Source organism: Crotalus tigris, unplaced genomic scaffold (genome assembly GCF_016545835.1).
Source record: "Crotalus tigris isolate CLP2741 ecotype Arizona unplaced genomic scaffold, ASM1654583v1 scf7180000017765.3138416, whole genome shotgun sequence".
Taxonomy (NCBI): domain Eukaryota; kingdom Metazoa; phylum Chordata; class Lepidosauria; order Squamata; family Viperidae; genus Crotalus; species Crotalus tigris.
Window position 1 is genome coordinate 684,991 of NW_024096620.1, and position 19,059 is coordinate 704,049.

The 19,059-nt window shown below is 36.5% G+C and overlaps 1 protein-coding gene across 2 annotated transcripts; it reads left to right on the forward strand.

Moving 5' to 3' along the window:
- The first annotated feature begins 619 nt into the window (after positions 1 to 619).
- ASNS (asparagine synthetase (glutamine-hydrolyzing)) lies at positions 620 to 16,790 on the forward strand. Of its 2 annotated transcripts, none has more exons than XM_039341444.1 (12): positions 620 to 794; positions 3,737 to 4,006; positions 5,370 to 5,607; positions 6,825 to 7,010; positions 7,898 to 7,999; positions 8,877 to 9,004; positions 9,676 to 9,802; positions 11,112 to 11,218; positions 12,273 to 12,373; positions 15,200 to 15,281; positions 15,688 to 15,843; positions 16,147 to 16,790. In XM_039341444.1, the coding sequence occupies exons 2-12, from the start codon at positions 3,758 to 3,760 to the stop codon at positions 16,354 to 16,356; spliced, it is 1,686 nt and encodes a 561-aa protein (XP_039197378.1). In that variant the 5' UTR covers positions 620 to 794; positions 3,737 to 3,757; the 3' UTR covers positions 16,357 to 16,790. The 2 variants fall into 2 exon arrangements, with proteins under 2 accessions (XP_039197378.1, XP_039197379.1); XM_039341445.1 differs by having other exon boundaries at positions 3,740 to 4,006.
- The last annotated feature ends 2,269 nt before the right edge of the window (positions 16,791 to 19,059 follow it).

Sequence of the window (19,059 nt, forward strand, 5' to 3'; positions counted from 1 at the left end):
AAGATAGAATGCTACCTGATAGTTTCCTCTTAAAAATTTATGGAATTAAGATCCTGCTCTAATACACAAGAACTTTCAGAGAATAAAAGCCTAGCCTACATCCTGCATAAGACTGGGTCAAATCTTAATAAAAATGAAAAAATGGTTACCCGTGAAAACAAAACAAGGCACATCACTCCAAACAGCGTGAGCCTTTGTTAGATAAAAGAATAAATGTTTCTTTTGTCTTGAAGCCTGAGCCAAATGCCCTCCCCTCCCCTCCCCCCCCGCCCATTCAGATGATATACTGGAGTTACTGATTGGTAATTTGCACACACATCTCCAGTACAAAAGTTTTTTTTAGTGACATCATCCTTAACGGCACTAGGTCAAGTCTAAAAAAGGCACACCGCTACCGAATTGCGCTAGGTAGTTCCAATTTCAAGCAGAATTGCGCTTCAAAACTACGGGGCTTTTTTCTCATACACTGGAAGATAGCTTCCGGAAAGCAAAACGGGAATCTGTCTCAGCCGGAGCCGGCGGCGTAGGAAAGGGTCCAACCAATGCGATGCGGGCAACCGAACTAGGAAGTCCCAGGCACGGACAGTGGGCGGACCGCTGGCTGATGAAATCCGGCTCAGTCTTACAGAAGCCGCAGCCCGGCGGGTTGTGATTGGTTTCTGTGTTGTGCTTTCCTTTCCGTAGAGCTCGGCCAAACGGCACGCGGTTCAGCTGCTGAGCCTGCTAGTGATTGATCTCTTCTCGCTTGTGAAAGCAGCTTTTCCCGGTGCAAATTCCGAGCTGAAGTTGAAAGGGTAAGCCGGTGAGGGGATCTGCACGGATCCGGGACTTCTTAGTTTTCCACCCACGCTATTTATGCCCAGAACTCCCCCTATGCCATTCAGAGTTGCAGAACAAGGTGCAATTCAGATACCAGCTGTTGTCCCGCTGCCTGGAAGAAACCCGCTGCAACGGTTGCCTTCCTGGTGGCCGCCGGGACACTATTCACGGACGAATCGGAAGTGACCGTAATTAATTGTTTAAAAGTACCAAATGCAAACAAAAAACTCATTATAGACAACTGCACCTGCAGAATTTCTGGTTGTCAGACTTCTTGTAAACAAACATCTGATTTCATAGATTTAAATAATGCTACTTTCTAATTATGCCCAGTGCTGGTTCTCTCCATGTATCACTTGTGCAAGAGGAAAAGAACAGGAAAACGTAAACTATTTTGTTAGGGGTGGAGTTAGCACAACAGGCTAGTTTAAAACTAGCTGCTGGCTAATTTGTGGCACAGGGTGTTGTCCGAATTTACCTAGTGTGTGGCCAAATCCATGCAATTAGGTGAATTAATTAGCCAGGAGTGTGATTGTGTTTCAATGTAGTTTCCAATGTTCTACAATTCCATAACTGTGTTTTTAACATTAACATCTCTTCCAGATACTGTCTTTCATACCCTTGCTATTTTGTCTGTAGCCAGGTTTTTTTTCACAGCAGAATACAGTGTGAAAAATGGTTGTAAGTCCTTTTTTCAGTGATGTTGTAACTTTGGTCACTAAATGAACTGTTATAAGTCGAGGACTACCTGTGCTTATAAAAAAGAAGTCTGCTTTGCTCTCTGAGCTCACAGATTCATCCAGGTATTTGAGTTAATTTGATCTGACCATACTTGGCTTCCAGGCCTAGTGAAAGGTCAATCAGGTGTTGCCATATGCCTATTCAGCAATTTGCTCATTAATTTGTTTAATTTAATTCAGCCAGAAGGACTATTTTAATCAACCCAATGTCTTCTAAATAATAAAGTTATTGAACAGTTGGAGAGTTATCTTAAAATATTTTGTTACTGACAAAGTAGTTTAATAAGGTATAAGATATGTGAAATATAATAAATTGTAAGGGCTTTTTTCCATAATACAATCTTTTATGCTTGTTGTGCTGTTAATATTTGATTTGCTTCTTCATTATGTTTGAGGTCACATATTTGTTGGTTTTAATTTTTTATATCATATATATTTTTGTCATTGCTTACCATTTTTATTTCTAATCATCAGATTTTGATACAATTTATACATATTTTTCTTTGCTTTATTAGGCCAATCTTGCTACAAATTGTTCAACTGATTAATTTAAATATTGCTTAAATACTTAACTGAGAGGCTAAAATATTAATAGAGTGACTCAAATTTCAAATAATATTTATTTTTCTTCAAACAGAAAATGAAAACACTTTATCTGACTCAGGATCAATGGGAGAATATTATTCAGGGGCAGACTGGAGTCAACCATAAAAATAAAAGTTATTTTGGAATATTTTTATTTTCCACTGGCGACATGACTTATTTAGGATTTTTTAATTATGGATATGGTTGCTTGAAGATGTTAGATATGTATCTGGAAAAAGCTGATGTAATACAAATGCTCAAGCTAAAATGCAGAGTACAACACTGTTTTTCTTTGGTTTCTATGGGTCTTTCATGGGAACAGTTTTTAGCATTATATAGAAAATGTGCATCAATTGTTTACAATAAAATATGCATGAAGATTGATTAATGTTGATTGATGTGCAGATTTTCCTAGACATTCATAAATTAATGTGAAAGTAGGCAAGACACATGAAGAACTGATACATTTTAGGCCAGTGTGTTAAGTGGCTAAGTACTTGAATGAGAAAATCAAATCCATGACCAAAGAAGTGATTGAATATCTTTGGGCCAGCTACTTTCTTATAGCCCAAACTATCTCACAGTCACAGATCTGTTGTTGTGAGGAGAAAGTGAAGAGTTATCTTTGCATGCTTCCTTGACCATCATATGTAGGATTTATTCATCTATTACATGGGAGTCAAACTGCTGGTCCGCGGGCCGGTTTCATCATACCAAAGCCGTGCCCACCCCATTTCTGGCAATGCAAAAAGTGTCATGATATGTCGTGACACATCACGTGACGTGGCGAGTTTGATATCCATGATCTATTATTACTGACTCTTAGTAGTGTTCTACTCTAAGTAATAATAATGATAATGAAGTTGGAAGAGATCTTGGAGATCATCCAGTCCAACCCACTGCTCAGGCAGGAAACCCTATACCATTTCAGACAAACGGCTGTCCAAGTAGATAGCTGTTAGTTTATTGCCATCAGATTTTATTTTATTCACGATTAAGAAGAAGGTAAGGAGTTCTCTAAAAGAACCAACATGATGTTTTGTTAAGTAGTTGACTCGATACCAAGCAAGACTGCACAAACGGTCATGTAGAAAAGCTTCAACAGCAATAGGAAAGTTGCTTAATTGTAATTAGGCTGGAATAATGAGAGAGATCAAAATATATTTATGCTATATTCCATAGAAGATAATGTACAGAAATGAAACAACACAATTTCTTCTGAAGACCAAACTAACAATAAAAACTTCAAAATTAGTATTACTAATTAATATGAAATTAACAGAAACTAGTTTAAATACCACAAAACATTTCAGGGATTTCCAATCTTGGCAACTTTAAGACTTGTGGACTTCCAGAATTCTTCTGTCAGCCATGCTCTCTGAGGAATTCTGAAGTTGAAGTCCACAAATCTTAAAGTTCTCAAATTTGTGGACCCTTGAAATATAGTTTAACTATTTCAAATAAAATATTTTATTTGTGTGTGATGTGTTTTTATGGCAAGTTACATGCCACATTTATTTTCATGGAATGGTGTAAAGATATGGATTTCAGAACATTAAAAAGCTGTCTGTCTTGGTTCATTTTCTCCCTAGTAGCCTTTATTCATCAACACCATGTGTGGCATATGGGCCCTTTTCGGAAGTGATGGATGCCTCTCTGCACAATGTCTCTCTGCTATGAAAATAGCCCATCGAGGACCAGATGCTTTCCGGTTTGAAAATGTCAATGGCTTTACCAACTGTTGCTTTGGTTTCCATCGTCTAGCAATTGTTGATCAGCTATATGGAATGCAGCCTTTAAGGGTGAAAAAATTTCCCTACTTGTGGCTGTGTTACAATGGAGAGATCTACAACTTCAGACGGGTACAAATATGAAAAGAACTACATTCTAATGGTTTTGATGGCATTCCCTAATATCTAGTGTCTGGGCAGACTGTTATATGTGTTTAACATATCTGTATATTGGCTCAAGATATTTTTATAAGCTGAGTTGAGAAAACCGAACAGCAGCATATAAATTCCTTAAATTGGAAATGGGCAGTCTGTTGTCCGTATCCTAATTTTAACACAAAAAAACCTTCCCTTGAATCTGGCAGCTTGAGAAATTGCAAAAAGGTTGGGCCAATGGATTGGTTAACTGGGTATTCATGGCAGAAAAATGTAAACAAAGCAATTGTTTGATAAAAGACTAAAACTTGCCATAGAAAATGTGGGCAATTTAGGATTAAGTATTCAATAGATCCTTATACACTTATTAGTGTCCTCTAAAATATATTGAATGATTATGTTTTGTCAAGTTACAAATAAATTTGTCATTGTTTATCATTTTCCTCTCTCTTTCAAGATTACACTTAAATACCTTAATATTTATTATATTTCTCCCCCCAATATGTTCCTAGGATGGTATTCAGTTAAAAGAACAAAGGCTATAATAAATATAAGCACAGAAATGGAAGCCTCCATTAGAGAATGAGAATCTCAAATCCTGAAACAAATAAAATCTAATATTCAGTGCTTGAAATGTCTGGAAGAAATTTTTAAAAACACCTTTGCCCCAAAGATCTATGCACACAACAAATAAAATTCTCTTGGTTGGGTATTCCAATGTAAAATACCTCATTCATAATCATATGTTTAATTGGCCTCTTATGGTCCCCAACGGGGTCATCTGCCATATGCAAGGAGGAGGGGGAATCAGGGCCTCAGTCATATGGTTATTCCTGTCTGCTCCCACTTTTTTGTACAGCTAAATAAATCTGTATATTTAGGCCGTCCTATTGCAGTTAAGAGAAATTAGTAGATTGGCTAAAAGTTGCAACATTTCTGACGATTTTCAGTGCCCTATCACTAGAGATAAATTCTTCAAGCTAATAGATAATCTATGAAAAAAATGAATAGGTAGGAAGCTATGATCTGATCACTAAAGGGAAGCATGCATTTTTATATTTTTTTCTCTTATTAACATATAGTCAGTGTTTTTTTTTGTAAAAAAAAAAAAAGTGCTGGAACTCACAGACGTCATACAACCCGCCTTGCCTACCCTACAAGGTTCCATCCAAAAAAGGTGCCGGAACTCCGTTCTGAGTGTTCTATGACAAAAAAAAAGTCCTGGTTATAGTTATATTAATATATAGTTCACATATTATTTTGTGAACAATATGCTTTTTGTATTTGTTGTTCGATATTCTAATTATATACCTCTTTAAAGATGTTTCTTTTCTCTTAGCTACAGAAACAGTTTGGATTTGAGTACCAGACCTTAGTAGATGGAGAAGTAATCCTTCATCTTTATGACAAAGGAGGAATAGAGGAAACTGCCTCCATGCTCGATGGTGTATTTGCATTCATTTTGCTTGACAGCGCAAATAGAAAGGTGTTTCTGGGAAGAGATACATATGGAGTTAGACCATTGTTTAGGGTCCTAACTGACGATGGCTTCCTGGGTGTTTGCTCCGAAGCAAAAGGTAACTCAAATCCTGTATCTTTCTGAACTATCCTTTAATAACAGTCTTGAATATGGACTCCCAAATAGAACTAAATTGCTACCCTGTTCAATATTCAAAGTGTTGTGCCTCATTTCACAAAATCTCTTTATAAGAATGAACCAGAAACTTCCTAATGGTGAGACACCTTTCCACAGAAAGTTAAACCTATGAAAGGAAAACAGGACATTGGTTTTGCAGTAAAATATATGGATTATTGTGTGATCTTGTTTAATACAAGTTTTGTTATATTTTGGGGTATTATGAAAGAAATGTTTGAAATAGAAGTCTTTGTTGAACTATAATTTCCATGGGTGAAATGCTGCTATATGGCTGGCAAACTTAAAAAAAAATTAGTAGAAAGAAATGTAGACTTTTATGAATATAAGCATATCAAGAATGCATGGACATGCTTAATTAAAATCAGACCTTACTTTTTAAGGCTTCTATGTAAATCTATAGAAAAGATGCCCAAACTTTAAAGAAATGATTATTTAAAGTTAACTGAGAACCAATTTGGTCTGTGGTTAAGGCACCTGGCCAGAAACTAGGAGATGGTGAGTTCTAGTCCTAACTTAGATATGAAAACCTGGGTGATTTTGGGCCAGTCATTTTCTCTCAGCCTATAATGTCAGGCCCTGGCAACAAACCAGTTGGTTAATTCCTATCTCAAACAAAAATCAATAGTCATGATAAAAAAAACAGACTTTGATTAATTAAGATTAATTAAATTCTTAAAACAGTGACATCTTTTTTCTTTGTTTTTGCTCCCCTTTCTTAAAGCTGTTATGAAGATTGCAAATTTCTATGAATCTTCTGTCCAATCTTCTATGGTTACAATTTTCATTTGGTAAATGTGGAAGGAGGGCTGGACAAAGAATTGGAATATACACACAACTCTCCTCTGATCTATAATAGTCAGACTTTGTGAATTTCCCCTAGTCACAGGATATGGAAAGGATCACAGTCTGTTTTGTCCCTTGAGGATATATTTGCACATGCTTAGTGCAACTATTGTCACTTGAATTAGGCTTATAACACAAATAAATCTTCTCCTGTTCATGGTTCACATTTCACTGTTAAAATATATAAATTTCATATATTTCATATATATTTCAAAAGTTATATTGACAGACATTTTCTTTTGACCAAGTATAAAATAACAACTGCTCAATCTATGTGCTTTCTTATATTTGTAGGTCTGATTAACTTGAAACACAATATGTCCAGTGCTCTCAAAGTGGAGCCTTTTCTTCCTGGACATTATGAAGTCTTGGATTTAAAACTAAGTGGTAAAGTTGCATCAGTGGAAGTGGTCAAATTTCACAGCCCTAGAGAGGAACCTTTGCATGCTGCCTACAGTACAATACAAAATTTGCCTTCAGGTAACAGCATTGTTCAGTTTTCTGGCAGGTTCACGTGTCAGGCAGGTTGCATTCCCTTCCAGTGAATATATGTCTCTTTGGTGCTTTCCTGACTTGGTTGTTTTGTTGCAGACATTTCATTATCCAAACTAGGTAAGATCATCAGTGTTAACAATCGTATCTAGTTTAGGTAATGAAACGTTTATAGAAAAACAACCAAGCTCAGAGACCATCCCTCATTTCAACTCTGAGCTACAAATATTCTCCTTTATTGGAATATGTGTCAGCATATTTCATATTCTTGAGTCAGGAGAGACTTTTGTCATGGTCATACATGTTTGAAAGACAGCCTGTGGATTATGAGGCCACAGTCAAAAGGCCTCATTCAGCCTGATCAGGAGAAGGTATTTCAGTCACTTTCTATTCCCCCCTCCCCCCATTGTTGGTGCTTCATCACTGGAGGCTTTCAAGAAGAGACTGGACTGCTATATGTCAAAAATGGTGTAGGGACTCCTGCTTGGGCAAAGGGTTGGTCTATATGATCTACAAGTTCCTGTCCAACTCTATTCTATTCTATTCTATTCTATTCTATTCTATTCTATTCTATTCTATTCTATTCTATTCTATTCTATTCTATCCCTATCCCTATCCCTATCCCTATCCCTATCCCTATCCCTATCCCTATCCATTGCTGGAGAGAGGACAGATCTTTCTTGCCAGACATCTTACCTAATACTGATTGGTGAGTTCTAGAATTTGGACCAAGAAACAACTTTGTTGTAAAGTTATTGCTAACTTTATTCCAAGGAGATAATATCTTGAAGTTTTGTAAGCAGTTATTTGAAAATGGATTAGTACTTTGTCCTTCCTTTTCATCTATCTTAATGAAATTTCTATTTTCCTGCTAGGTGTTGATGTTGAAACTGTGAAAAGCAACATTCGACTTTTGTTTGAAAATGCTGTTAGAAAACGTTTGATGTCTCATAGAAGAATTGGTTGTCTCTTATCAGGTAAAATAAGAACCACAGCCATAACAAATCCTTTAATATAACAGATAGAGAGGCAGCTTTGTGTAACGGTAAAAGATACCCAGATTAGAAACTGAGAGACTTATGAACTCTACTCCCATCTCAGACATGAAGTCAGTTGAATGACTTTGTGCCAGTTGTGCATTATTCAGCCAAAGAAAGAAAGCAGTGGCACATCACTTCTAAAAATGTTGCCAGGGAAAATACATGGATTTATCAATGCTAAGTCAATGCTGACTTGATGGCACAAATTTCTTTAATGTATCTTATGCAACTGCATTGTATTTGCGATGTTTTCATTCATTTAGCAACAACTCTAGGAAAAGTTTAATAGATACTGCTTTTAAGTATTTTACAGAGCTAGTTGCATAATAATAGATACACATTTTCCATAGCAATAAAGATAGCCTGTTTTCTGCCTTGATATCAATTGATAAATCAATGAAATCTCATCTCTGGTCAGTGCTTTTTTAGATAAAGGATGCAAGATGATTCTTCCTTATACATTAATTTGATCTATTTGAAGCCATAAAGGCTTAATTCAGTGCAGAAGAATTTTTTGATATGCTCTGACTAATGGAATTAGATAGAAAAAGCTTTAGCTAATTTTATAATTGTTGATTTCCAATTAAACTGCAAAATGTCTTCCGGTCATAAAATAAAGGATGATATAGCAATAGTCATTATGTGCCAGATAAATTTCCAAATAATTTCAGAATCCTCTAGAAATTATTGGAAAGTTGATTCCTTTGAAAAAGGATTCCAAATAGAAAGGAAAAATATCTTGAGTTGCTTAAAATTTCTAAATGATGAGAAAAAAAGATAAGCACAATTTCAGCCACAATTCATGTTTTACTAGGTGGCTTGGATTCTAGCTTGGTGGCTGCCATACTTATCAAGCTTATTAAAGAGCAAAATCTTTCCTATCCCTTGCAAACATTTTCTATTGGGATGGAAGATAGTCCTGACCTACTGGCTGCAAGAAAGGTACAGTGGTATTATTGGTTCAGCAGTTTTGTCATTAAAACGTTTTTTCTTACACCGTATGCAGAATGTTAGGAGGTCCAAAAGTACTTCCTAGAAATTTAGCTTTCATATTTGCATTTAAGCAAGGTTCTAGGCTGTTAAGGTAAAATGGATAGATTTGAAGAAAATTTCACAGATGAAAGAATCTTTATTGCAATTCAGTAAAATTGATTATTAGTAGATTCAAAGCAAGCAAAGAGAATACTTTGTCCTGCACTGTATAATTATTTTTATAGCATTTTCTGGCACAAGATAAATTGATAGCCTTGTATATTGTTACTGTTAGATTAATTCTCTGTGATCTCTCTTGGGAGCAATATTCCATTGAACACATTCTGTTGGCTAGCAACAAGGAGGGAAGATTAGCACATTCATGCCTTATTGTGACTTTCATAAAATGCCAATTGGCCAGTGGGGGAAATTGGGTGCTGAATAAGATAACCCTTCAGCTTAAACCTCTGGACTCTGGATAACCCATGGTCTTGCTCCATTAGAACAGCAGCATAATGGATTGAGGAAAATAAAACATACTAATTTATAAAATATATATTCCAGAATTCAACTTTTATTGATTGCAATGCTGGATGAAAATTCAGTTTAACAAGTTTAATATAAATATTTGTTTTTAATAGGTAGCAGCGCACATTGGAAGTGAACATCATGAGGTTATGTTTAGTTCTCAAGAAGGGATTCAGTCACTAGAAGAAGTAATATTTTCCTTGGAAACATATGACATCACAACAATACGAGCATCAGTGGGTAAGGTTTGCAAATTATGAGAGTTGGTCCGCTTTCTTACTCAGTTAGCCCTGCTTTGAAACAGGATGAATATAGGCATAAATTAAATAGAATTTTAATCCTTCAATACTTTCCTGTATAGGGCAGCTTTCACGTATTTTTTCTACCTAGTATTGTATTTACTGATAATGGGGGGGGGGGAGGGGGAAGCATGAGATTAAAGAAGATGGAAAAAGGAATTTTCTGAAAAATGGAAAGAAGTGCTATTTATGAAAATTATTAGGGTTATCCTCTCTTTATGGTCATAAAACCTTTCATACCAAATCAGACAGATGCTCTTGTAAAAATTTACAATTTACTTAGTAGACCCTATTTTGGCATACAGAAGGTCCCAAGTTTTATGCCAGACATTTCCAGTTATGGTGAGTAAGAATCCTATTTAAAATGCTGAACATTATGGTGAGTAAGAATCCTATTTAAAATGCTGAACAGCTTCTTCATTCAGAGAAAACAATATTGAGTATTATGGGCTAGTGTTTAAAGTAGCCTCTTAGGACCCTCCACATTATTGTTATCTATATGATGAAATTACAGATTCCCTTTCCTTGTTTATGTTCTTACCTAAGTTAATACATCTCTAAATTGGTTTCACTGAGTGGAATCCAAATTTAAGTCTGTGGAAAAAGTGCCAGACCTCCAGCTATCTAATAATGCTGGGTGTGTGGATGTTACTAAAATAAGGACCCAGATTTTTGGAGGGGGGGAATATGCTGATTCTTTAAACTGCTTAGAGAGGGCTATAAAGCACTATGAAGCAGTATATAAGTCTAAGTGCTATTGCTATTAACTAAATGTAAAAGAAAGCTAGGTTCTCTGAAAACTGGAGAGAGTTTGCAATGCTCAGTTAGAGCACCTTCTAACTAATTTTCTTTATCAGGGTATCTTGATCATGTTATTGGTGATGATAGAGAGGGGAAGAATATTATGAAAAGGACTTGATGAGAAAGTTTACCTCCACCAGCCCAATAACATGCACATAAGTTTGATGTATTACTTATGTAATTATCTATATACTACCAAACTCTCGTGTTTATCTGTTTGTCTGTTTGTATTCTCAAACTATCCCAAATGGTGCATTAAACTGCAAGGATTGTTGAATAAAGTATCTAAACTTCTGTTAAGTTAAAAGAATATGTTTCTAGATAATCTTTGTTGAATGGCTATGAAAAGAAATATGTCATGCAAGTTACTGTGAAAAATACAATTGCACATAGATCTTGTCGTGTGAGATTAGTAAACAATTTTGAGTGAGAATTGTTTCTCATTCTAGGCATGTATCTGGTCTCCAAATACATCCGAAAGAAAACAGACAGTGTAGTTATTTTCTCAGGAGAAGGATCAGATGAGTTGACCCAAGGATATATCTATTTTCATAAGGTAGTATAATCTTTCTTGCCTATGCCAAGCACCATAATAAGAGAATGCTTTTAAAAAAAATTGTATAGATGCTAATATTTATAAATATGGCTGAACTTTATTTGCAGACAGGAAGAATTGAGCAACGAACTATTCTATGCTTTTCCACCCAAAGTTAAGAACTGAAAAGGACATGAAAACCATTATCTGATTTGAGATTCAGTCACAGATGCCAAAGTGGTTATACATACATTTGCCCCCTCCCCAATCCCGCAGCAGTAGATTATGGGCTGAGGTTATCAGTTGTAGAGCAGGGAAGCAGGGAAGGGTATCAGTGGTTGGGAAGGTCTTCTCTGATGTCCCTGACATAGTTGTATAGATTGGGATCAAGAAGAGGGAGTATTGATCAAATCAATCATGGTAATCTGAGGAAATCTAATTGCTGCTGTGGCAAAAGGTCAAACGTGGCAGGAATAAGCATACCAGTGGAAAATTTATTTACCCTATATACCTGATGTTATTGTTTTTAAAATTATTATTGTCATCATTATTTTAATGAATATAAATTAACATGTTGAAATGTCAGAGTGCTGAATTTCTGTGATCCTCTCTGAAACATACTTGAGACAGTTTTTACCAATGTAATAATGCCCCTAGTTTCTATACACTTCAAATGGTAGGAGAAAAGGGACATTTTAAATAAGATATGGGTCCATATTGGATGTATTTCTAGGTTAATGCACTTCTGCTTGTATAGAGTGAGATACTCTGTATAATTACTGTTTTAGAATATCTACCGCCTGCCTTTCTGGATTTTTGAAGGTGTAGGGAGGGTTAACACGTGAACGTACTTATTTAGTCTTGTGTGAGTAGAAGTATTTTCTGCTAATGCAAAAGTCCATAATTTTTCTGGGTCCAAGCATTACTTCAGCACTGAAAGTTTGTGGCATGGCAACCCTATTGCTCTTGAACCAAAAGAATGATTTTCAGTGCTATTTATGAACTGCACACAGCTATGCATAGCACCAGCCAAAAACTGCCTTTGCATGAAAATAATCTCCATACTCTCTTGTAGGCACCAACAGCTGAAGAAGCTGCTGAAGAAAGTGAGAGACTTCTCAGAGAGCTCTACTTGTTTGATGTTCTCCGTGCTGATAGGACAACTGCTGCCCATGGGTAATGCTCCACTGAAGATCCTCTAATCTCCTATGGATCTCTCTTTGTAGATCTTATATGTGGCTTCTACATTTGCACCAAAACCCTCTTAGGAACTTTCTGTAGTGAAGAAAGATTTTTGATGAAGAGCATGTTTCACCCCTGCAGTTTCCTCTCCATTCTTCAGGCTTACTATTGAGAATGTCTTCCATATTTTATTATATAGCTTTCATTTCATTATTTTTTTTCTTTTTTCTACACATTTATATTTTTAAACAAGAGGACAGACACAATTGAGAGAATCTGTGGTACTAAATCTTTGGGCTTCAGGCCTTTGCAATCATATTCAAGGTTTATGGTCTCCAGTCACTGTTTTGCTCTTATCGTGGCAGCAAGTTATGCCCTTAGACGCCCATTTTCTTTGTTTTATCCAGGTAGAGATCTAAGGTTGATTCTTGCATCCATTGCCAGAAATGTATGAAACAAAACTATCTCAATTGATTTTCTCTTCAGTTCATCGGGTTTTAATGGCAATAGATTCCTTCAAGAAACTTTCTTAGTTCTCTCTTAATTTGTCAGTGCTATCAGACCTTGTCAATACTGATGAAACCTCAATCATTTGTACCAGTCTGGTCTCTCCTATATTCATTTCCCCAGAGTTAGAAAACAAGGAGAATAAATCCTCCCTCAAAGGGAACTTCCCAGAAGATTATGCTGATATTAATTCTGAAATCTTTAGGAATATTGATTAATACTGGTGCCTTGGCCATCTTTGTAACTTAATTAACAAATGCTTGCCAGTTAACCTTGTCTCTATTGCTTTTAGTATTAATCATTCTAAACCATTCTGGAACAGCTTCATAGATGAAATATAAGATCCTTCATCTCTTTAGTATCAATAGCAATTCTCTCTCTCACTGATTGCTCTCCAATGGATACAATTTTGTTATAGAACCATTCCTCATAAGTTTTGCATAATCAGCCCTGATGTGATGTCAGTGATTGAATCTATTCCTCCCAAATATTTGACTAATGAAATCATGATAACATCATGTATCCTTGTAACACTACAGTAGCTCAATCAGGCTTGGTCTCCAGCTTTGGTTGATTGTGTCATGAGAGACTTAATTCATTTATTAAGAATAAATATCTTTATTTAATTTAGGCTTCTCCCAAAATGAGATTTTCAGTTTCAGGATAGTTGATGTCACTTTTCCAGCCTGACCATTTTTGAAGGAGTTCATAAAGGAACAGGAATCATTTCCACTATACTAAGAACTGATACATGTTCTAAACTTTATTCCCCATTTGAAGTCTGATCATCTACTTTTCCAGTTGTTATTATACACTATGAGTCAGCCTTTTTTGTTTATATAAATTTATTTGTGGTTGCTTATCTTTGACTAAAATTCATGACATGGTCATACCCATGTATATATATTGTCCATCCTTATATACAATGGTACTTGGTAGTTAACTGCTTTGAAACTCATCAAATTTGGTATTCATTGCATTTTGATGTGAAAATTTTATCCTGATACTCATAGTTTGTTTGGTATTCAATGCACTAGCTAGAATGTGTTGGTGTCAGCTGCTTTGTGATTAACTACATTATTCTTTATGGGAAAAAATTGTTTGGTACTCATCGTATTTGGCACTCACTGTGCCTCCTGGAATCAATTAATGATGAGTACCAAAATACCACTGTATCTGCTTTGGTAGGAGTTCCTGGACTGTTGCATCAGTCCAAAGAGAATTGAAGTGAGAAAGGAAATGGTGCATAAATGCATATCCAGTTGAGACAAGTTGTCTTTAGCTATAGAATGTTCCCATTGAGAATACAGTACAGTGCTATATTTATATATTTTAAAGAACAGTTGACCATTAGAATTACCCTACAAGTAATTTGTAATAATGAGACAGGAAAAAATTAGTTAGCACTAGTTGAGCTAATTGTCAAAAGGAGTAATGTATTAAAGTTCAGTTGAAATTATTTAACACCGAATAAATAATTCTCAAGTTTGAAACATTCTGGAAGTATGTGAAAAAACAAGTTCCTGCTTTGAGGAGGAGAGTTGAAAAACCTTCCTGATTGGAAATTAGATGTATCTCTGCCTGTGCAGCTATGCTAATTGAAGGTGAGGAGAGTTGTAGTATATTGAAAGAACCCTGATTTGGGAGAAGGCTAATAGAGAATTTATATAATCAAAGTTACATTTGAACAATGGCCTTTTCTCATATTTATTTCATTTATTATTTACATTTTTATGCCAGCAGATTCCCAATGACTCTGGGCAGTTCACAAATAAAAACCACAAAGCAATAAAAGAATAAAAACAAAATTTGGCAATAACTAGCTAACAAGAAGCAAACTGCACCACTCAGAAGGGGACTTCAGTCACTTTTGCCAAAGACCTGGGAAAAGGGCCACAGCGCAGGTCTTCAATGCCCTCTGAAAGACCAATAGGGTGGAGGCCTGGGTTTCCGGGGAATCTCATTCTAGAGGGCAAGGAGGCCCAGGTGGCCTCCATCCTACTGGTCTTTCAGAGGGCATTGCCACAGAGAAGGACCACTTCCGGTGCCCCAGTAGTTGGCATTGTTAAATCAAAGGAACCTGTAACGTGTCATTATCATATAAGCTATAATGCTTTTGTGTTATTTTTGGTGAAGTGTGGCTTATTCCCTAATTATAACTTAATGTTGCAAGGCAAATAGACAGTGGGTGGTTTTAAATAAATCGTGATTTAATCATGGCTTACTTTCTGTTAATGTATAAATTGTACAATGTGCATTTTTCAAATCTATATGCTTATTTTGTACACCAATAATATTTGTTTCTGTTTTCAGTCTTGAACTAAGAGTTCCATTTTTGGATCACCAGTTTACTGCTTACTACCTTTCTTTGCCAGTAGAACTCAGAATCCCAAAGGTAAACTAACCATTATTACTAGACCAATGAGGAAATTACTGTATAACCATATGATTTACATTTACATCTACATTTAAGTTTCACTGATTATTTTCTGAAGCTATTTCACTTGTGTATGCTTGTGATTTTTAGCCTTAGGTTGTGATCACTAGTTGTCTTGCTATAGATGCAATTTCTTTAAATGGGTCTCAATTCAACTGACAGATTTAGCATTCAAACCTAAATTCTATGACAAGAAACCATGCCAAAGACTTTGAAATTAATGGGATAGATTATTCTTAAAAATGTGCTGAATCTAGGATTGTCGTGCTGATCTATTTCTGAAATGTTTTTTTTATAATTACTGCAGCATTTATTCTAAGGAATGTATTTTTAATTGATCCTTGATTATATTATCTCTGCATAGAATGGGATTGAAAAGCACCTCTTAAGAGAAGCCTTTGAAGATTCTAACTTATTGCCTAAAGAAATACTTTGGAGACCAAAGGAAGCTTTCAGTGATGGCTTAACTTCTATCAAAAAATCTTGGTTCTCTATGCTACAAGATTATATTGATCTTCAGGTAACAGATCAATTTTTTAAAGCTAGTCTGACTAAAATGCTATTTAATTCATTTAATAGAGCTAGTGTGAGTATATTGAAAGTAGATCATGAAAAACTTAGGGCAAAAGTGGGCAATCTGTGAATGACATGAAGCTCATCAGCTTTGCATATCGAGCCTCCCAGAGTGGATGAGGATGATATTTAGTTTTTCTGTTTTGGCTGAAGGAGTTGGGTAGCTTGAAGGCCAAAACTGGACATTACACCTCTATTTAAGCACTTATGATGAAGTCCTCATATGTTATTCTTTTACATCTTCCCATAGGTTGATGATCTTTTGTTGGAGAAAGCTGAAGAGAAATTTCCATTCAATCCTCCTAAAACAAAAGAAGGATATTTTTATCGTCAGATCTTTGAGAAGCACTTCCCGGGGCATTCCATTTGGCTCCCCCACTATTGGATGCCAAGGTGGATCAGGGCTACTGATCCATCCGCTCGCACCCTGAAGCATTACAAATCAGCTACAAAAGAATAGCTTTAATATGTATTGGAGAAATAATTTCTGAAAAGAGCTTATTAAACAAGATGAATCTTGTTGGCCTAAGAGAACTTAAAAAATTTTTTTTTTGAATTAAACGAATACCATAGTTTATTTAGATAAAGTAGAATGTTGTTGATGATTCCAACCAAGCCAGTAACAAGAATTTTTCTTAGCCTTAAACTACACTATGCAACAAATGATATACTCCAAAATCAAGCTTGGTAAAATGAAAGCTAGGATTGTAAGTCTTTATTTAGAAAGTTTAATTCACACTGAAGTCAAATGACACTTAACCAGCCTAAGTATACAGAAAAATAATAGTAGTTTAAGTGCACTTTTTCTGCAATTAATGAGCTGGAGTTTTTTTTAAATAGTATGTTTATAGTCTTATAAATAAAATAAAAGCTTGTCTGAGTTCAAGTGGTCAATGCTAGTTTAAGTTATTTTATTGTGGGAAAAGATAATAAACTAACTCTAGTTTTTGTAAGTTTAAGCTCCTCATAATGGATTCCCAGTTATTTGCAACTGTGTATATCCGGGAACTCTGGACTCTTTCAGAGCCTTATAGTGATTGTCATTTTCAACCTGCATGATCCAGTGATCAGACCTTGACAACTCACCATTTATAGCTTTTTAACCACATTATAAATTATGATGCATTCACTTGTCCATCACTGTTTAAAGCTTTGCAAAAGAATTTTCACATATCTTTTCTAACAGGATCCCAATATAACATTGTGCACTCAACAGAATCCCTTTTACACAACTAATGCAATTCTACAGTTGCAATTAAGCATTAAATCTTCCTTTTCAGTAAAGCCTGTAGAATTAATTTTCCAAAATGAGAGGGCTGTTACAAGCAGATTCATATAGAACAGGGGTGTCAAACTCAATTTCATTGAGGGCCGCATCAGCATTGCGGTTGCCCTTGGGGAGCTGGGTGGGTGTGGCCAGGGTGGGTGCAGCCTACCAGGTGGGCGTGGATGGAGTGAGTGTGGCCTACTGGGTGGGCATGGCCAGCTCTACATCGTTCGCATCAAGGGTGCCTGTGGGGGCCTGGGCAGGAGTGGGACAGATCTGAGGGTCTCTGGCAGAAGGGGGTGGGACCAGGGGAAGCGCCAAGGCATGGTCCATTTCTTCATTCCTCACAAAGGGTGACACTTCCCCAGCATGCACTCGGGGCGGGACCAACACGGCAGGGGCTGGTTCGCTGTTTCCAGATGGCCTTGTGGAGCTAAGACTGAATGCGTTTCAGCACAGATGGCCACCACAAAATTGTACATTAGCTCCCAGCCGGCCAGGGCCAAGGCAGCGGGGGCCGTTCCCTCACTGTTCGCAGGCCGCATCCGGCCCCCGGGCCTTGTGTTTGACATGTCTGATATAGAAAATATATTTTCTAATTCTAACTCTGCAGGAGATTATTTAATAAGGTAAAATAGTCTTAATATATGACCTCATGTGGCAGAAAAATGTTCATATTCTAAAAAGTTAATACTTGAATAAATGACTGGGTTTGTTGATATAAAACTCTCGTCACTTTTTTTTCTGTTTAAAATCAATTTTGAAACCACTAGATGGTGCCATAGAACTGCCTGATATATTTTAAGAGTAAAGTTATACTGGGTAACTTTTAAGATTGTGGACTTCAACTCATAGAATTCCTCAGCCACATGCAGGAAGGGGCTTCTTAATGGAATGGAGGGGAGGGGAATGGAATGGAATAAAGCTGGAAGGAACCTTAGAAGTCTTCTAGTCCAGCTCATGCAGGAGCACCTACGCCATTTGAAACAAGTGACTGTCTAGCCCAGGGGTGTCAAACTGCCAGCCCGCGGGCTGGATGCGTCATCCGGAAGCCATGCCCACCCCATTGCTGGCAATGGCAAAACTATCCCGATACGTCTCTCGATGTCACGTGATGCGAGTTTGACATGTCTGGTCTAGGTTCTTAAAAACTTCCAGTGATGGAGTGCCCACGATTTCTGAAGGCAAGCTGTTCCACTGGTTAATTGTCCTCACTGTTAGGAAGTTTCTTCTTAATTCCAGGTTGCTTGTCTCTTTGGTCAGTTTCCAACAATTGTTTCTTGTCCTGCCCTCTGGTGCTTTGGACACTCTCTTCTTGTGGCAGCCCCTCAAATATTGAAATACTGCTATCATACCACCCCTGTTTCTTCTTTTCTTTAGACTAGCCAAATCCAAGTCCTGCAGTGATTCTTCAAGTTTTAGTCTCCAGGCCTTTGATAATTTTAGTTGCTCTTCTCTGAACTTTTACAAAGTCGCAACATCTTTTTTGTAGAATGGTGACCAAAATTGGTTGCAGTATTTCAGGTGCAGTCTTACTAGGGTTTTATAAAGCGGTACTAATACTTTGCATGATCTTGATTCTTGCCTCTGTTTATGCAACCCAGGATTGTATTAGCTTTTTGGCTGCTGCTGCACATTGCTGACTCATATTCAAGTGATCATCCACTTGGACTCCAAGGTCCCTCTCACAGTTACTGTTTTTGAGGCAAGTCTAGCCTAATCTGTACTTAAACTTTTGTTTTTTCCTGCCTAAATATAATACTTTGCTTTTCTCCACATTAAAATTCATTTTGTTGGGTAGGGCCCATTATTCAAGCTTGTCAAGATCTTTTTGGATCATGAGGTCTTCTGGAGTATTGGCAATTCCTGCCAGTTTAGTGTCATCTGCAAATCTGA